General features: G+C 35.6%; 1 protein-coding gene across 1 annotated transcript in view; it reads right to left on the reverse strand.

Moving 5' to 3' along the window:
- LOC103467843 (formin-like protein 13) overlaps positions 1-17,713 on the reverse strand; it is a 40,245-nt gene that overhangs the window by 1,441 nt on the left and 21,091 nt on the right. The window contains exons 11-16 of the mRNA XM_008414551.2: positions 16,628-16,714; positions 11,825-11,977; positions 8,502-8,631; positions 8,318-8,350; positions 8,047-8,144; positions 5,888-5,971 (exon numbers count right to left, since the gene is read on the reverse strand). Coding sequence (XP_008412773.2) covers positions 5,888-5,971; positions 8,047-8,144; positions 8,318-8,350; positions 8,502-8,631; positions 11,825-11,977; positions 16,628-16,714 — 585 coding nt within the window. The remainder of the gene's footprint in view (positions 1-5,887; positions 5,972-8,046; positions 8,145-8,317; positions 8,351-8,501; positions 8,632-11,824; positions 11,978-16,627; positions 16,715-17,713) is intronic.

Here is a 17,713-nt window from a genome sequence, read left to right on the forward strand (position 1 = left end):
AAAAACTGCAGAGAAGAAGCAAGTCCATGCACGTCATGACTCACGTTTCCTTGACCTTTCCTGATTAGTAATTTAAACTGCACAATAACCAATTAAATATATTCTTCCTGAATATTGTTGTGCACAATTTGTTTGAGGAGATTTTCCCCTTTTCTTAAAAAATAAAGTTATCCATATTTAAGGTAACAAAGATGTCAAATACCAATTTGTGCTAAGACATTTTGCAGAAGTGACAACTAATTTCAAATTGATAAAAGTCTTTATATTTTYGGACAATAAATGTTTCAGATTATCTTTTTYCCTCATTCATAATAAAACAGTTATTTGATGCTGTGTGAAAGCTTCTCCATTTATCACAGCCCTATTGTCTGTGGATACTAAAAATAAATAATATTTTTATGAAATGGAAAAAGAAGCACAATATCCTTATTTTATTTAAATTGGGTTGTCTCAATTTACTCCATGTGATAAATAAAAGACATCATTTCAATCTTCTCTTTATSTGCTAAAAATGCAACACACTTTATGGAGATTGCATTCAATTATGTATTTTATGTCACTTTTAGTGTCAATACATCAAATTAAAAAATTTATATTTCTGAGAATTATTTTTATTTTATTTGTCCCAATCTCCCTGTTGACTACATCCACTGTTATGCTTACTATAAAAGGGCATTGACATGTGACAAAATGTTTCAGATTCTTCTTTTTCCGAACTAAAAGGTGCTTCCCACACAAGTCGTTCTGAACTGTCCCCTCCACCTTTCAGACACGTCCTCAGCTTTGGCACACAGGAAACAGGAATACTAATGGCCAATGGGAAAACAAATAAGCTTCTAGGTTGCTACTGTAGCAAAAGTCAAATGTTAAAGTGACAGAGGCATGAAAATCTGTGAGAAATTAGACAGCAATTTTCAAATAACAAGATTCCAGTGGCAGAAAGCTGATGCTCAAACACCAGCAGGTATGAAGCCTTATTTTGGCCACTCTCCCCGGTGATTAACTCTTTCCCTGAGGACAATTTTGCAGTTAAAGGTCAACCTGTTAAACGTTTTAAATGTCACAGCTATTGTGCCACCATTACTAATAACACTGGGATAACTGATTCAAGATAATGCTGGTGTAGCACTTAAAAACATTATATTTTAGGGTGAAAAGTTTTGAGCGAAGGAAACAAAAAAAATATCTTGTTACCATTTGGATTAATTGTACTTTCTACTTTTTTCAGCAACTGCTTTATGATTTTTTTACCTACTGCTATTGAATATCTACCTTGCCATTCAAATGCATAGACAGAAAAGCTGCCTTGGGCAAATAATGTTCCAGCATTATCTTCCATAGCTAAAAAAAAGTCTTTCTCAGGCTGTCAATTTGTCTTTAGGTACAGAAAAGTAAATAAAGAATCAGAGGTGGTTATATTACAGCAAAACTAGGCATTTTTAGCAACAGTTTGCAACTTAAGTAAATCAGAGCTGGAAACACAAAGACACCAAAACTTAAATCCAATTTTTGATGAAGATGTTACAAACTGGCTATAATGGCCTGTTTAAAGCATTACTTGAGAAAAATTAGGGAAAGGCGGTGCCTACAAGAATGCTACTTACAAACTGCTACTCATCTTCTTTTCTACCAGCTTGCTGAGTGCTACTCTGAGCTCAATTTGCTAATTTGGCTTTTGTGAAACTGCCACTCTGTAGATTTTCTTTCACATCATCAACTTGCTTCAAATGTTACTGAACCCARCTTGAAAAAGAATGAAGTGGCTGAGCAGGAGTAGCATTGAAATTATTTAAAAGAAAAGCCTCGTTAGGTACTCCCGTGGCGTCTTAATTAAAAAATATGTGACCSTCCACACCTGTGAAGTTTGAGCACTGATCACTGTCGTTCACTGCTTTTCCTAAAGCCTTTAGAAAGTCTTTGTAAAACGATATATTTTTATATTTTGTAATCTGCTTTGTAATTTAACAGTTTCTTTTAGACCAAAGCAGAATATGTTGCTTTTTCAGGTTTCTTTGAGGCTATGTCATGTTGTCAGGCAGATATTTAATTTATTGATTATGCAGGTCTGATTGTAGCTAGTGACAATCGATAAAATGGATGTGGTTATTCACTGTTATTTTATGGYAAATGTAACACTGGACAAAGTTTGTCCAGATTKTTCAATRATAAATTAAATCACCATTTCAAAACCGKATTTTGTAAATAACTAGGGTTATCATTGACTAAATGAAAAGTTCCCTGATAATAACCCTAATCTTAAACCCATTGTGGYAAAAACWRAAYTTGGAGAAATGCATTATACATTATATTATTATATCTGGTTAAGTTCTTTCTTTTCTTTTCTTAMWTTTTTTTTTGCCCAATTACATTTCCTCCAAACTCAGAACCTCTCTATGGAGGCTGCTTTTAAATCATCTAACCTTCACTCAGTTTATGCAAATATTAACCTGCTAACCTTTCCAAAGCGGAAAGCTTGCTTTCAGGAAGTGTGATATTTGCACCCAAATCCACCGAGTGGTTTCTGAGCTTTGCTCTGTGATTACTTTAACTTGGGAAAAATCCATTGAACCTTTATGACACTGATTAAGTCCTCATAACAGATCTTCCATGYTATGAAGGAAGTGAGCACTGGCTGCTAACTCTATTAAGCCTGGCCCTCACCCTCAACCACATTTTATTTTAAATATCTTAATTTGTTCTAATTGAAGAGTCACAACAACTCATATTTAACCCACATGCATGGCAGTAAGTAGGTCTACCAATTCTCAAACACCAAACGTGGACACACRTGTACGCACATGTTTTGGCATTTATTTTTTCYACTAAACGTACCTCAGCATTTGCACAGGCAGTTTTCTCATTCAAAGGTATGAATGGAACAAAGTCCCATAAAATCKTACGCTTTCCGCTGACATGAAGGACTTTTCTTGTAATGTCACAAAGTGGCTCTCAGAAAACCAGCAGCGTTCACATTGAAAAATAATTCTCTGCATTAGTGATTGCAGAGCAGAAGTTTGGCATTAAGTATTGATTATGTCATATTTTTATGACCTTGCCTAGTGATTGTATGTAGGGTATGTGGAGACTTTCAGTGAATGTTTTATGATATTCGATTAGCTCATCTGCTCAGGGACTGCAGATGGAAACTAGCATAAGCTAAATCTGGTGCAAAGCATCTGTCATTAATGTTTTTTTGCACATTGTCGTTGTTTTGGATAAACTAATAAGCTAAACTAAACAGTCAATATGCTGTGCACTTTCTTGGCTAATGTTAAGAAAATATGAAAACCAGTTGTCCTGAAATCAAAATGGAACACCTTTCTTGTTTCTATTTTGTTTGGTTTTTCTGGTGTCGTTTCTAGGCGCTGGAACACTAAAATCGTTTGAAAGACCCAGACCTTGATTTAGATCAATCTGAACTCAGAAAATTATCAAAGGATGATTTTGCCCAGGTTTCCTGATGAGTTGCATAACTCAATAAAGCCAGAAACTATTCCCTGTCTTTGTGCTGAACTGAGACTTCCAGGTGCTCATSGCTTTTACTATTAAATCCTAAAAAGCAAACATGCATGTTGAAGCTCATTGAACTATTTTCTTGAACTTGCGAAGGTTTCAGAATTTTGTTCGAAAGCCACCAAATAAGCTCATCCATCAGCAGATAAAAAGAGCTACATAGAGAGACGCTGACAGTCCCTCTGCATCCACGTCTATGTGACTGTGTGCAGCGCAGAGGAGACTTTCAGTGGGTGTAATAATAACACTATTCCCTCGCAGGCCTAAAGCTCCATCTTGCACCATCATATCTCAGTGTTCAAATACAGCAGGAAGGGTGAGTGGACTCTATGATGATAGATTGTCCTCAGACATACAAAAGTGATGAGAAACTTGCAGCTACTTTTTGTATTGATTGTTTTTTTTTGTGGGAACTCTATAAGAAAAAGCCATGGCACCAGTTAAGGTGTCAGAAGTGGGACTGAGCTGTAGAAGCCTAATCGTGGAGGTTTAGTGAGCAAAGAAAATGTTCTTCTTAATAGAAGGAGTGATGAAAGATTACAAAGGGAGCAGCAATTCCACTAAATCTGATCTATGTGACAGAGGAGTTTGCTTTATGGGAGATTTCTTGTTGAGATGAATGTTCAGAGGAGACGGCGGTTCACAGACAGACTTATTATGAGATATCACTGTTTCTAGAGGCTGATTCACATCAGAAATACTCCATAACCTCTACAGAGGCGTTTTGGAAATGGCCACTGAACACAACTATAGCAACATRTGAAGAGGCTTAAAACACATAAAGAATTGGAAAAGTGTGATTAGCCTCTTTTACTGTAAGACATTGAAATACAATTCAGTGCAACTCACTGCTTTTAAAAAGGGATGTGAATCTTTCAGCGACTAACGATTTGATTCCAATGTTTAGGGTCACGATTCGATTCAGAACCAATTTTTTCTATTCAAATAGTTTAGAGATTCTGTTTAAATGATGTGAATGAAAGAAGAAAAGACTGTAAACTAATAGGACACAAAAACAATTATATAATAGTTGCACAATTATTATTCAATCAGATCATATTTATATAAAAATAAGTTTGTGCATAAAATTCTTTACCTTAAATTACCAGTACTAGGTTAGCTTATCTTCCTGTTTTTTTTTTTTCTTAAATAATAATAAATATCAAAGAATTATTCAAAATACCTAGAGTGGACAAAACAACCTTCTACTGTGGTCAAGTGAACACATAATGCAATATGTGGTATTCTCACAAATAGGAGCGACTTAAACGCATTTTTAAATCGATTTTTGAGCATTTTGAATTGGTTCAGAATTGCAGTTCTCTGTAGAATTGACTTTTTTTTCGCACCTCTACTTTTAAATGTCACCAAGTAAAGTAGTAAATAGAATCCAGTGGAGCTCAAGACCAAAAAAGATGTTCTGGAAATACCTTAGAAGTTAGTGAAGAACAGTGGTAAATAAAAAGTATTGTGTAGACAAAGGGACACAGCAGAGATGTGGGAATGAAGTTGTGAAGAAGTTTAAATCCAGGTTAAGTTATTAAAAGCATAGTATAATTGCAAACCAACAAAAAAGGTTGCCTACCTAACCCAGCAGGCTGGGCGATGAGTGCATTAATTTGAGAGCAAAAAGCTGATGGTGACTCTGGAGGAGCTGCAGAAATTGAGATCTACACAGTCCATRAATCTGGCCTTCATGAAAAGCCATTGCTAAAATAAAACTATATAAATCCCCTTTGCAGCATGGCACAAGCCATGAGGGAGATGCAGCCACAATGACAAAGAAAGTGCTTTTCTTCTTGAGTGGAGGCACAGACGTTGGTCAGAGTTGATAGGAAGATGGATGAAGCAAAGTAAAAGTTTATGCTGGAAGAAAACCTTCTAYAGGCTGGGATGCAGGTTCACCTTAAAGTAGGAGAAACAACCTAAACATCCACCCAAAGCTGAAAACGTGTAAAGTATTCAAGTATTTGCTTTGATCTGATRATTCAAGTGCTAAGAGGCTGGTGAAAATGCATTCCCTACTTTATGTTGATCACTCACAAAAAATCACATTGAAATACCATCAGTCTAACATTACAAAATGTGAAAAAGACCAAGGGGCATGAACACTTTTGCAAGGCACTGTAGATTTAACGTTACACGAATTCAGTTGCAATAAACACCATATAATATGCATTATGAACACCTGGTGCTACAGACATAACTTTCCCCCCCTTTGAAATATATGTAGCTGTGACAGCGTAGCATCGGGGACATGAGGTGACAAATAATTGAAGACGGCAATCTAGAAACTACCAGGACGGGGGGCGGCGGGGGCATCCATCCTCRGAGCTGTACAAAAGAGAGATTGAAATAATAACTCAGGGATTACCAGTATGACAGAGTAGAGTTTCTTCATCTCCTCACAAGTCTTCGTCATCGACTCGAGTTGCAGGTTGTACTTCTCTATTGCCATCTGCGATACGGAGGAGAGCACAARGAGTTTGTGAGCAAACTACTCACACCTCTATTCATTGTAAAGCTGATGTGATTAAAAACCAAATAAAATTAGCAAAATTGAAAATCTAATAAAAATTCWGTGATTTAAAGATGTTAGGGTAGAAAGTCAAGAACTACAAAAACTACATATTTGCTTCTTTTTAAGATTATGAGAAAAAGTGGGAATAACTCCAGCACAGTGCATCACATCGAGTAAAGGAACTTAAATATATTTATATTCTCCAACTTTACATGTAAGTAACCATCTACTTTGACATTTATTTTGCCCATTTTTGAAAATGTCTAAATACTCTCATAATATAAAAGGGCGAAGCTATTAGCATCACATARACATTTATTTGCATTTAACACAGTAGAAACAAAATTCTTGCAAATTATGCCTGGAAGAAAAAGTTAGCCTTCATTCAGAATAAGAGATAAGAAATATGTAAATCAACATCAGATCATGATGCATTGCCAAAGCTGCCTGCTCAGCACAAAAATACATGGAAACAGAATTAGATGTTTGTTTTTTCTGATGTATAGTTTCTGACAGCAGGTCTAGTCTGCAGCCACATGACTGAAGCAGCCAGTAATACTCAAGTTTGTTTTTGTCTCTCTGCAGAAATTATTCAAAGGAGTTTTAAAGTTTCACCAGGAATCTTCCTGTCCCCTTTCTTAGCCATACAAACTTGTGCTGGTGACGRAATTCAACTTGTGTTCAGACCCAAAGAATGAATACATGAATGTTTTGTAGAGTGAAATCCTTTGCAGCTTATTTGAATTGCAAGATGCTGTGCAGTTTGTTCTTATTTCCTGAATAAGTCATAATAATCTATAATTTCTTGGTACTTGTCGATTTTAGAGGATGTCGGTGAGGCTGCATAATGTGTGGACAAACATAGRGCTGCAAAATATTGAGATGCTTATACATGTAAAACGGCCTAACAGATCCTGCACCAAAACAGTTCTTAGGAATTGGGATACTGTAAATATTGATATTGCAAAGATGAGTGAGATTTAATGTATTGTGTAGCTCTAAGAGATTATGATTCACCAAAATGAGAGGAATGCACAGTGATAATATTACTATCAAGAGAATAAATACAAATGCAACCATGATAATTAAAAAAANTTGTCTCTCTGCAGAAATTATTCAAAGGAGTTTTAAAGTTTCACCAGGAATCTTCCTGTCCCCTTTCTTAGCCATACAAACTTGTGCTGGTGACGGAATTCAACTTGTGTTCAGACCCAAAGAATGAATACATGAATGTTTTGTAGAGTGAAATCCTTTGCAGCTTATTTGAATTGCAAGATGCTGTGCAGTTTGTTCTTATTTCCTGAATAAGTCATAATAATCTATAATTTCTTGGTACTTGTCGATTTTAGAGGATGTCGGTGAGGCTGCATAATGTGTGGACAAACATAGRGCTGCAAAATATTGAGATGCTTATACATGTAAAACGGCCTAACAGATCCTGCACCAAAACAGTTCTTAGGAATTGGGATACTGTAAATATTGATATTGCAAAGATGAGTGAGATTTAATGTATTGTGTAGCTCTAAGAGATTATGATTCACCAAAATGAGAGGAATGCACAGTGATAATATTACTATCAAGAGAATAAATACAAATGCAACCATGATAATTAAAAAAAAGGGACTTTGAATGTTACTTGAAATAAAACTTTGTAGCMGCTGGTGTGTCAGGCTTTGGGTTTAGGTTTTTGTTTCAGTCTTACGCTGTTGTGTGATTCTTACTTTTATATTTTGTCTCTTTATAATATACAGTGTAATTACATGTGTAATAATTCTGATCAAACAAAAATCACAAGAGGTTCCTCAAGGCTCTAATCTCAGGCCACTTTCATTCAACAGCTAAATGATGCTGCTATAATTCAGATTACGGAGGTCTGCTATATTTCCAGTAGTATTTATGCTATTAACACAGTCCGCTATTTTATTTTATTTTATTTTATTTTATTTTTCCATCAATGGAAGTATTTTCCTATTTTAGAGGGAACTAGAAATGATAAAACATTTCTACTTCACCTTAAGATCTTTAGTGAAGTTTGGGTGATGAGCTGCAACGTTCCTCTTCCTGATGGTTTTTCTGTAATGAAGCACTTTCTGCACTTCGTTCTTCAGCACTGTAAAAACATAACATCCTCAGCTCAGACCTTATGCAAAACCTCATAATGTTTTCACAAAATATACTGAAATACATTGAGATATGTAATGCTTTCTCACAACTCCACCTACAGCAGTATCAGCATAGTGAACACCAGCCTTTGGATATCATAGTAAAATGTGATCTACTCACCATCCACTTCTGCGGTCAAGCCTTTGATGGAAGCTTTCCAAAGGAGAGGGGGAGAAAAAYACCAACAGTGATATTAAATATAAATGTACGTTTCATTTAACAGCCCTTAACTCAAAAGCACCCCACAGATAATTTTTTTTTCTTTTTCTGCTGCTGTTTTGATCAAATCTTGACGAGCGAATACCTCCAGGGACAGTTTCAAATTCTGCCAAGTCCTGGGTAAAAGTGGCCAGGCCCGGTTCCTGCAACATGATCTGCTCCAGTAGGGCATGGAGCAAGGTGAAATTCTTGTCCCTCCCACGCARCTGGGAAAGCTGGAGATAAAGAAAAAGCAGACKGAAGGTTGGAAAACATTATTATTATTTTCTTGTGTGCATTTAYAGTGTATTGAAAAAGATAGGCACATCCCTCTGCATTTACAAACACTTAAAAGTAAATATTTGATTAGAGGGCAATCTTGTACTTTAACCCCACCACAGAAAGTTAAAAAAGTAGCTGTTAAATTATACATTCAAAAATATATTWAAATATAGATACAAGTATAACCAATGCAATATTCATCTGTGGAAYAATTAAATAAATTCCCCATCAGAAGCTGGGATATATATATGATGTTGYTGGTCTTTGCATAATTATCAATCAGTGGAAAATACTGCAAGGCAAAATGCAGATTTCTTTGTAGATTTGCTAATGTTTTTAACATCATCATACTTAAGAATGTTGTGTTGTTTTGAGAACTATGTTGAAATAAAATGCTTTAAGATATAAGACTGGATTYGAAGTTGATGATGAGACACAAGATGCCCATATAAACACAYGCAGCACTTAAATTTGTGTTATATTGTGGTAACAYTGAAAAAATWWAATTCAACTTTGTTTTGAGYGCATTTATTTAGTATGGAAGAAATCCAACATTAGAGAACTTTAGCAACTTCTATCTAAGAATGTGCCTGTAATTATCTTTCTTTATTTAAACTTTTCTTTCATTTGATTAGTGTTTCAGAACTTTTACTTAGCAATTAATGAGTTCATGTTTCCCTGGTGTATTAATGTGATGTAAAAAAAAAAGGCTCATTTTTCTTAATTACAATTTAAAATGGGAAAACAAGAGAACATGTCATTCCAGAAAGGAATGACAYGTTGAAAATATCTACTGAAGAACAGTTCATTTCCTAAAGTGTTGCTCATCGCATCAAGTCAAAGAAGAAATGTAGAAGTTTAAAGCAACAGGAATTATGAATATGTGAGTACTCATAATAAATTACCTTCATACTTATATTTGTGAAAAATGTGTGAAATTATGCTTTTGTCATGAAACAACATTTTATACATATATTTGCCAGTAAGTGTGGAGGTGCAAAACAAAACAAATGTTATTGTGTCCTGATATYGATAAATAAGAACCAAATTTGATGTGAATCATATAATAAATAAACAAAGAGATGATAGATTGTGAAATAAAAAAATAAAATTAATGGTAGTAAGTCTGATAAAATAATAATGGTAATACAAATTCAGCCATGTTTGCCACATAATTGAAATTCCTAAGRTAGCTCCCTTATCCTTTAACAAACTTCGTCCTTTTTTTCTTTATGTTGTTTACCAGCTTAGGGCTACATATGCAAGACCTGCACCAAGTATTGATGCTCACAAGAAAAAAAAAAAAAAGATCTGAGATAACCTCGATGCATTTTCTTGAAAGCGGCTGGTCATTAATTTGAAGAGAGTCTGTCTTTAGCAGCAACAGTTTACTCTTCTCAATTAGACCTGGAAACACCTCTGAGGCAACACAAGGTCTCTGCTTTATTAAACGGAGCCGAGGACGCTTTACTTCTGTGCCCAGAACCCTGGTCCTYAAACTCCCCCAGCAGAGTCAGACTCCAAAGAGTAGRCCAAGTTAAATGCAGAGGAATTAAATAAAAAGAACACCGGCATCACGTTGTCATACAGAAAAAAAAAAGTGCATAAATTAACTAAATCAACCTTAAATGTATCCTTTCAGTTAAGAAGTACAACATCTTCAAACAGCAAGAAAAGACTTCAAGCTGCTTTCTACTTAAGAGCTGAAAGCATATCAGTTGATATTTGGCTCTAATTCTGCAGTAATAAAATGACTTAGCCACCAAAACCATATTTCACCATGTGAAATACACATTCAGCTAAAAAAAAACACAGTTCAAAAACACAATAAAAAAATTGTGCTTGTCACATTCATTTGTTTTTACATGTYCRCARCGTGTCGGAAAACTATTTGACCTGATTAAATATAAAATGTAGTTTTTAAGTAGTAGTTTTAGCTGTTAAAGTTTAAAGGTCTACCCAAAACAACCAAGTCCTCTGTGAAAAACTATTTGACCCCCAAAACTAATTAGCACTGAAAAATGTCATTAAGCATAACTAACAATGATTGTCATTTTCCCATCTCTTTGTAGACTTGTTTTAATTCATGCCAAGACACCACAGGCGGATAAAACTCTGAACTTTGACTATGCCACTCCAAAATCTAGACATTATTTTCCTCCATAGCCAATCAGAAGTGGATTTTGTATAAACCGACAGCCACGTTCTTCTTTAGGATATTATTCTGAAGCAGCAGGCAGTCCCAGATCATCACGTTTCGCTGTCTGCTTATTGTTATTTTGAAATCCTGTTTTAGTTTTACTCTAGATCCAACACGCTCCACACCTTCCAAAAAGTTTAACTTTTGTCTCATCAATCTCTAGAATGTTGTCTTAAAAGTCTGCAGGATCATCATGATGTGTTTTTGAGATGGGATGGGTCTTTGAGTTTTTCATGCTAAGAATGGATGCAGTGCTGGTTTTTAAGGCTGCAGCTTGAAAGAAAAAAATATTCTGGCATTTGATACATACCGTTACCATTTGTTCTTAACATATTTTGGGTGCTTTTGACTTTTTTCTTAAAGATCTAAACATTTAATCTCTTTTGACCTTTTAATTTTCATATTAACAAACTTTAAAATTGATTAAAACTCGAGATGTTTTGAAAACGAGATAAAAAGATTTTCAGAGCAACAGCAGCGGAGTTCTAGGTGTCTCTTCAAATTGTTATAGTGGTTAAAGATCAGATTTTTTTTCTTTTTGTAATGTTTTTTTTTAAGTTTCAGAAACATTTATCCACATACATTGATAACTCCAGGAAGTAAGAATACCACGCAAAGGTTTCTTGGTGCAAATGTGAAACCATGATGTAATAACCAGGAAATTTTTACCCCTAACCAGACCAAGTAAATTCAYTTCTACTTGATGTAAAGATCCACTGGCTCGGCTGTATGATCTTACGCACCAAGCCACTCATGTTCTCATTTTGTGCCAAGTTTGATTTCTCTAGTGAAACCAGGCGGCGACACAGTCACAGCCCTGATTGAACCTACCTGGCCAAGAGAAAATGGCAAGATGCTCAGGGACCAGGCTGTGTATGTCAATGAGCAGAGTTATTAGGCAGAGGCGAACCTCAATCAAAGGTCAGACGAGAGTGTTGGAATCGTACTTTGGTTAAGGACGAGAGGCGGAATCCCTTGGCCTTTTCCTTTCCGGTGTTCTCGTTCAGGTAATTGCCTATAGCGAGGAGGTACTCCAGCACGGAAACAAATGACCTGGAGTTGTACAGCTGCTTGCACATTCTGATCTTCTGGTTAATCAGCTGCAAGACAAACACAAGGAACACAGACTAAAGTCATTTGTCTGTAATTCAAGCCTCTACGTCTCACTCGCTCATTTAGTCACAGAGCAGCTCTGAGACATAGGAGCAGCGTCAGGCTTTATAGACGCTACAGTAGTTGTGTTTCTATTACAAATTCTGTTACACCAAAAACTTTTTATCCAAAAACTAGTTGTTGTTTTTTAAATGTCGTTAACAAAAATCATTACACTACAAGCATAAACAGCCTYATCACAGCACCTCAATTGACCTCATAAAATGAATAATCAGCTTCCTGTTGTTGGGTAAGATTATTATTTGGTATGCATTTGTGTCAAGTACAAATATCCCCCCAGAATATCACACGATTTCCATGTTTAACCATCTCTGAACAGATCCTGTTGAATATGGATAGAAATCATGCTGGAGAGAAATCAAAGTGGGAYTTTAGGTTTTGCCAACGGTGTATTAGAGGAAAAGGGGAGTTGGTGTTGTGGGAATTACGCCACTCGAAAAACTTTTTTTTTTTTTTCCCCAACTCAGGCCCATGCCAGCCAGCAACAATCGAGCCATATGTTTCTATTTTAAGAGTAACCTCCCTATGCCTACAATTGGGACAGTCTCAATTAAACTGAGGAGAAAGCAGATATCCAGCTACATTGTATAAATTGGCTCCGAACTCGACCATCTGTGGAAAACCACTGAGCTTCAGCAACAATCAGATCAGCATAAAATCACTAATGCTGTTTTTATTGAACCTTCCAAAGGTGTATGGAGGTCAAAGTGTAACAAATAGAGGAAATAGTGGAACACATGTTTTTTTTTTTTCCATTTTATTGACGCATAATCATGCTGTCATTAATTTAAAGACAAGTGTTGAAAACAGCTAGCATTCCTGATTACAAAAAGTTCATTTATAATAATTTTATTGAAATGTGTCATAATTGAAGTTAAACTCAAATTTATTTATTTATTTTGAATTTTAATTAGATTTTGATTTAAAGTACTCTTTGTATTAAAAATCAGTGTTGGGAGTTAAAGCTTAGGGTGATGGCAAAGAGGCCTTCCAATCCCAGACATGGACCTCATCGCCAATTATAACTCATCAAAATGTTTGTGGAAACATTAAAAAAATAAAACGTAAGTTGGTAGTAATACAAAGAGTTTGGCTGCTGTAATGTCAAAAATAATATTTCCATTGATTATCAGGGAGGGAATTAAATCATTTTTGATGAGTCATTATTGATAAAATGTAAAGAAAAACGTTTTTATGGCAACTGCTTACACATAATTTTTTTTGAGAGAGAGATCGAGATGCTCATCTTTTTTATATAGCATTTTCTTTCAATGGGTAAAAAGCAGCATCGGTCCTGCTACCTGTTGCTTTAAATTTACATAAATATCCATATTTATTGTAAATGAACTGCTTAATTTGAATCTGTGATTTTACTACTACATTAAAACAAATATAGATGCTCAAGCTTTGCTCTTTCCTGTGGCTCTGAATGCATTTCTCCATCCAGTTCCTGAAAATGTTGCACTTGGTTTTGCCATGCCGTGCATCACAGCTTCAGGTGACACCTTACTGTCTGCCGCATCATCAGCTTAAGCTGTGTGTCTTTGACATTTTCTAATACATTTGGCTTCAAACTGGGCACATCAAATGGTTTAAAGAAGGAGCTGAGTCCACAACGCAGAGCAAAACCTGTCATCCTGGAAACAAGGGGAAAAAACCCATCCCAGGTGAGAAGCATTCCCCTGGTTGGCGACACTGTTCTCTCTCTCTGACAGGTGGCATGTAAATCATCTTAGTGTTCAGGCTTATGGACGTCAGTCTATGAGGATTCAGGGATTTAGAGTATTTTGCAGCTAATAGGACACTAAACTTTGAGCACAACATACAGGGAAATCCCGAAGATTAAGGATCATGGTTATTTTTCCCCAAAGCACATGCATGCAAATCCCATACTTAAGATTGAGTGACCTTTCTCAAATAAATCCGAGGGAGGAGAGAGAAAACAACAACAGGAGCAAGGAGCCAGGAGTAAATTGAAACTTAATGAAATTGCTAATCTTTCTTCTCGAGTCATCTTCCCGGCACACAATATGTTTGTCTCAGTGTGTAAGACAAAGAAAAATTAGTATTGCAGTGAATGGATCACAGTGCCATCACTCTTATCTGCTGTTTCTCTTCATTTTCAGGCAGTTAGCAGACAGGAGATTAGGACTGAATCAGCAGAGCAGAAAGAAACAAAAGCTTTTGAGAGTCAAATAAAAAAATAGAAACGCAGGAGCTGGGAGGTATTTTCGTGTGACTGCAATATCTTCACAGCCTGCGGACCCCAATGCCAATAACAACAACCCACTATGAGAATGTTAAAGATTATTTTGACTAATGATAAACTTGGAATGTTTGTGTACTCCTATTGAACAGGGCTAAAAGATTTTTGTTTTAAAGAATATAAAGAAATATGTTTCAGTTGTAACTTTTTATTTCACTCCACCTGGATTAATTTAAGTCTTTACTTGACTAGGGAGCAGAAGTTTGCAGACAAAAGTGAAAGTTTCCACGTTTCCCACAGTTAAAACTCCAGAGTGGGTTTTTATTGAGTTTAAAGCCCTTTTACACCAACCAGAACAATTGAACCTGATTTGATTAAGATCTATCTTTTCTTTTTGATCACAGAAGTGTCTGAAAGTGCCCCTCATACCTTTCTATTTTCAAGACTATTAACCAGCGAACAGAACAAAAACACACACTTAAATGACCCCTTCAAACATAAAAGTCAAAGTTAGAAGAAAAGCTTTCATGTAATAATTCCAACTCCTCCACATGTTCTTTTTTTTTTACTTGTATCCATTTATAAAGTCATAATTAAGGTTTGCATTAGGGAATAAATGAGCTTTGTGTGGGTGTGTGTGTGCGTGTGTGTTTGCTGAGGAGGAAGACGTTTTCATTTTCACCTACAGCTGCTGTGCAGATCAGAATCTAAAGCATCTCCTGCTTGTTTTACCCTTAAAGCTGAGTCCCGTTTCACCAGTAGCTCCTCATTTTTAGCCATCTGCCAAACATTTCTAAGGGGTCAGGTGTCGTTAGAAACTGCTGTTGCAGGAAAGGACCAAACAGAAAGAGGAATCTAGCTCATAAAAACATGGTTGTTTTTATGAATGGGTAAGATTTCAAAATCTATTCTCAAATGTTAATACTTCCCCAGCTAACTTATTCTAAATTGACCTTTTCAGATGTTTCTTTCTTGTTTTAGATTTTGTTTCAGTAATGGCTATTGGTAGCTTAATAAAATAAAGGTCTGAAAAATAAGAGGAAGATATGAAGTAAACTGTGCAGGGGGAATCAAATCAGCAAAATACAGCAAGAGTTGATTAAAGTTATATTTTTAATCAGTTTTTTCTGTATTTGAAACATTCACTTACTTCCCTTTTGGTTGAAAGACTGAATGCATCTTTATTTATTTCCTGCTGAAATAAACTATTATTAAATCAACATTAACTTGATTTAAGTCTKGATTATCTTGATTAGAAGGTCTGGTTGTTTTTTTTATTTTAATTGAAGTGCAATTATCATTGATTGAGGCTGAATTAAATCTTGATAATGAGAACTATAGAGCAGTTTGCTTTTTTTCATTTGCGAGAAATAATTTAATTTGAAGGAAACAAATGACCCATCAGACTGGCTTTAGATAGATGATGAAACTGACTTGTATATACTAATATTTGACATAGCTTGTCAATGCTACACTATTCATTATTGCTAATCAGTATTAAAAAATACCAAAGCTTAAATATTCCTCAATGTTCTGCCATAACAACAATGACATCAAGGTGTGCAATTTAAACAAAACATGTTTGACTGTGTTGGTATTTATCTGATCACTATACTGTGACAATAACCCAGATAACTTACTAAAACTCTTTGTAATATGTATTTAACATTTTGATATCTGAGCATTTTCAGTCAAAAAATGTAAGAAGAATTGGTGTCATAAGGAAACCAAAGTTCCACAGTCAGGAAGAGGAGAGGCTCACAGTCAGAGCTGTTKGAGGTTCAGAGTGAATTTAACAATTGAGATGTTTCCATTAAACAAGAAACACAAGTGACATGTGAATAAGTTTGAGAAATCCTTCATCTTCCAACTACATGTCAAATGTCCACATTCTTTAAGCTGAATTCTGGGTTTTTAATAGCCGGAAATGCAATCATCAAAATTCACAACACATGAAATCCATAACTCTGTATGTAATTAGTCTATGTAATTTATTCCATTTTTTTTTTTATTGAATTACTGAAATAATTTAACTTTCTGACAATATTCTAATATCTTGTGTTGGATTACTTTCAACACATTATTGAAAATGTAAATTAACTGAAGGGTTTTTTTAATCTTTAAAATACTCTTGGCTTTATGTTTTTGTTCTTCAACAAGCATATCAAATAATACATTTCTACATCTGCTGCAGAATTCATGCCACAAATAAACACATACCAGCATATTTATATGTTTATGTAGTAGAAACCAGCCTCCTGACAGCATGCAGTAGGATGTTTTAAACACTACCTGAATTAGCTGTCAAGGAATGAGTAAATGGGATTTAAAGTAGTCAAAGATTTGACTCTGGATGATGAAGTGAACTCACGGGCTGCAGGTCTTTCATGCTGATCGGGAGCTCTCTCAGCGTCAGAAGCAGGTCGAGTTGCGTGCTCAGGTAGGGGATGTTGCACATCTGCAGCAGAGAAAACACGTAAGGCTAATGAGTGCATGGAGAGAGAGAGTCCAATTATCATACCATCAGACAACCCATTTCCATGTGATTATTCCAAAAGATCTAAAACAGCTGCTGAAGCAATTTGCACATGTTTTTTCAGCCCATTCCTGCTGTGCAGCAGGTCTGTTGACAGGCTGATTTAACAGACAAACCGAAAGCTTGACACTTTGAAACGATTGGCTGGGCAGCCGGCTTGACCTTTGTGTCTGAGCTAACCTCTAATAAATCACTCCATATTGTCAGACCGTCTGGTTGATGCTCACATATCATCTCCCCAAGGCCAAAGGGCAGTTTGTCTGACAGATACTTACGGAAAGACATTAGGATTAGAGCTGGAAATCCCAACCATGTAATCATCTGGATTTTTTAATTTTTTTTGCAGCTATATTAAAGTATGAATTCCTCCTCATGCAGAAGCAGCATTATCCTGCTCATGCTATGCTTTCAAAAACATTTAATATTCCTGATTTGAACAATTTGCATTCGGAAAAGACAAATGGCAACCTTTTAAAATAATTGAGTTGTATGCATCATGGTGAGTTTTTTGTTATTTACATTTAACCTCCATCTTTGTTTAGCCCTGTGATGAACTGCTGATTTGTCCACGCTGTATATTGATGTTGGATCACAATGAACAGCACCMTTTTTGACAAGCACGGTAGTGGAGGAGTGATGATTTGGTTTTCTTTTGTAGTCAGTGAACCTATACATCTTTCAGCCATTAAGTCAAGCAAGTAATTATCTATTTATTAAGTATTCTGCACTCAAATTTGAGTTCATCTTTCCAACAGCAGAACCTCAATTCAAACTGGGTCAATAATCCTGCATTCAGCAGCAAATCTACATCTATAGTAGAAAAAGAAGAATCTACTTTGACTGGGTCATTTCTACTTTGACTGGACAATGGGACAATCAGTGGGATTTCAATAAATCCCATATAAAAATCCCATATATATA

The sequence above is a fragment of the Poecilia reticulata genome, linkage group LG7 (assembly GCF_000633615.1).
Source record: "Poecilia reticulata strain Guanapo linkage group LG7, Guppy_female_1.0+MT, whole genome shotgun sequence".
In the NCBI taxonomy this organism is placed as follows: Eukaryota; Metazoa; Chordata; class Actinopteri; order Cyprinodontiformes; family Poeciliidae; genus Poecilia; species Poecilia reticulata.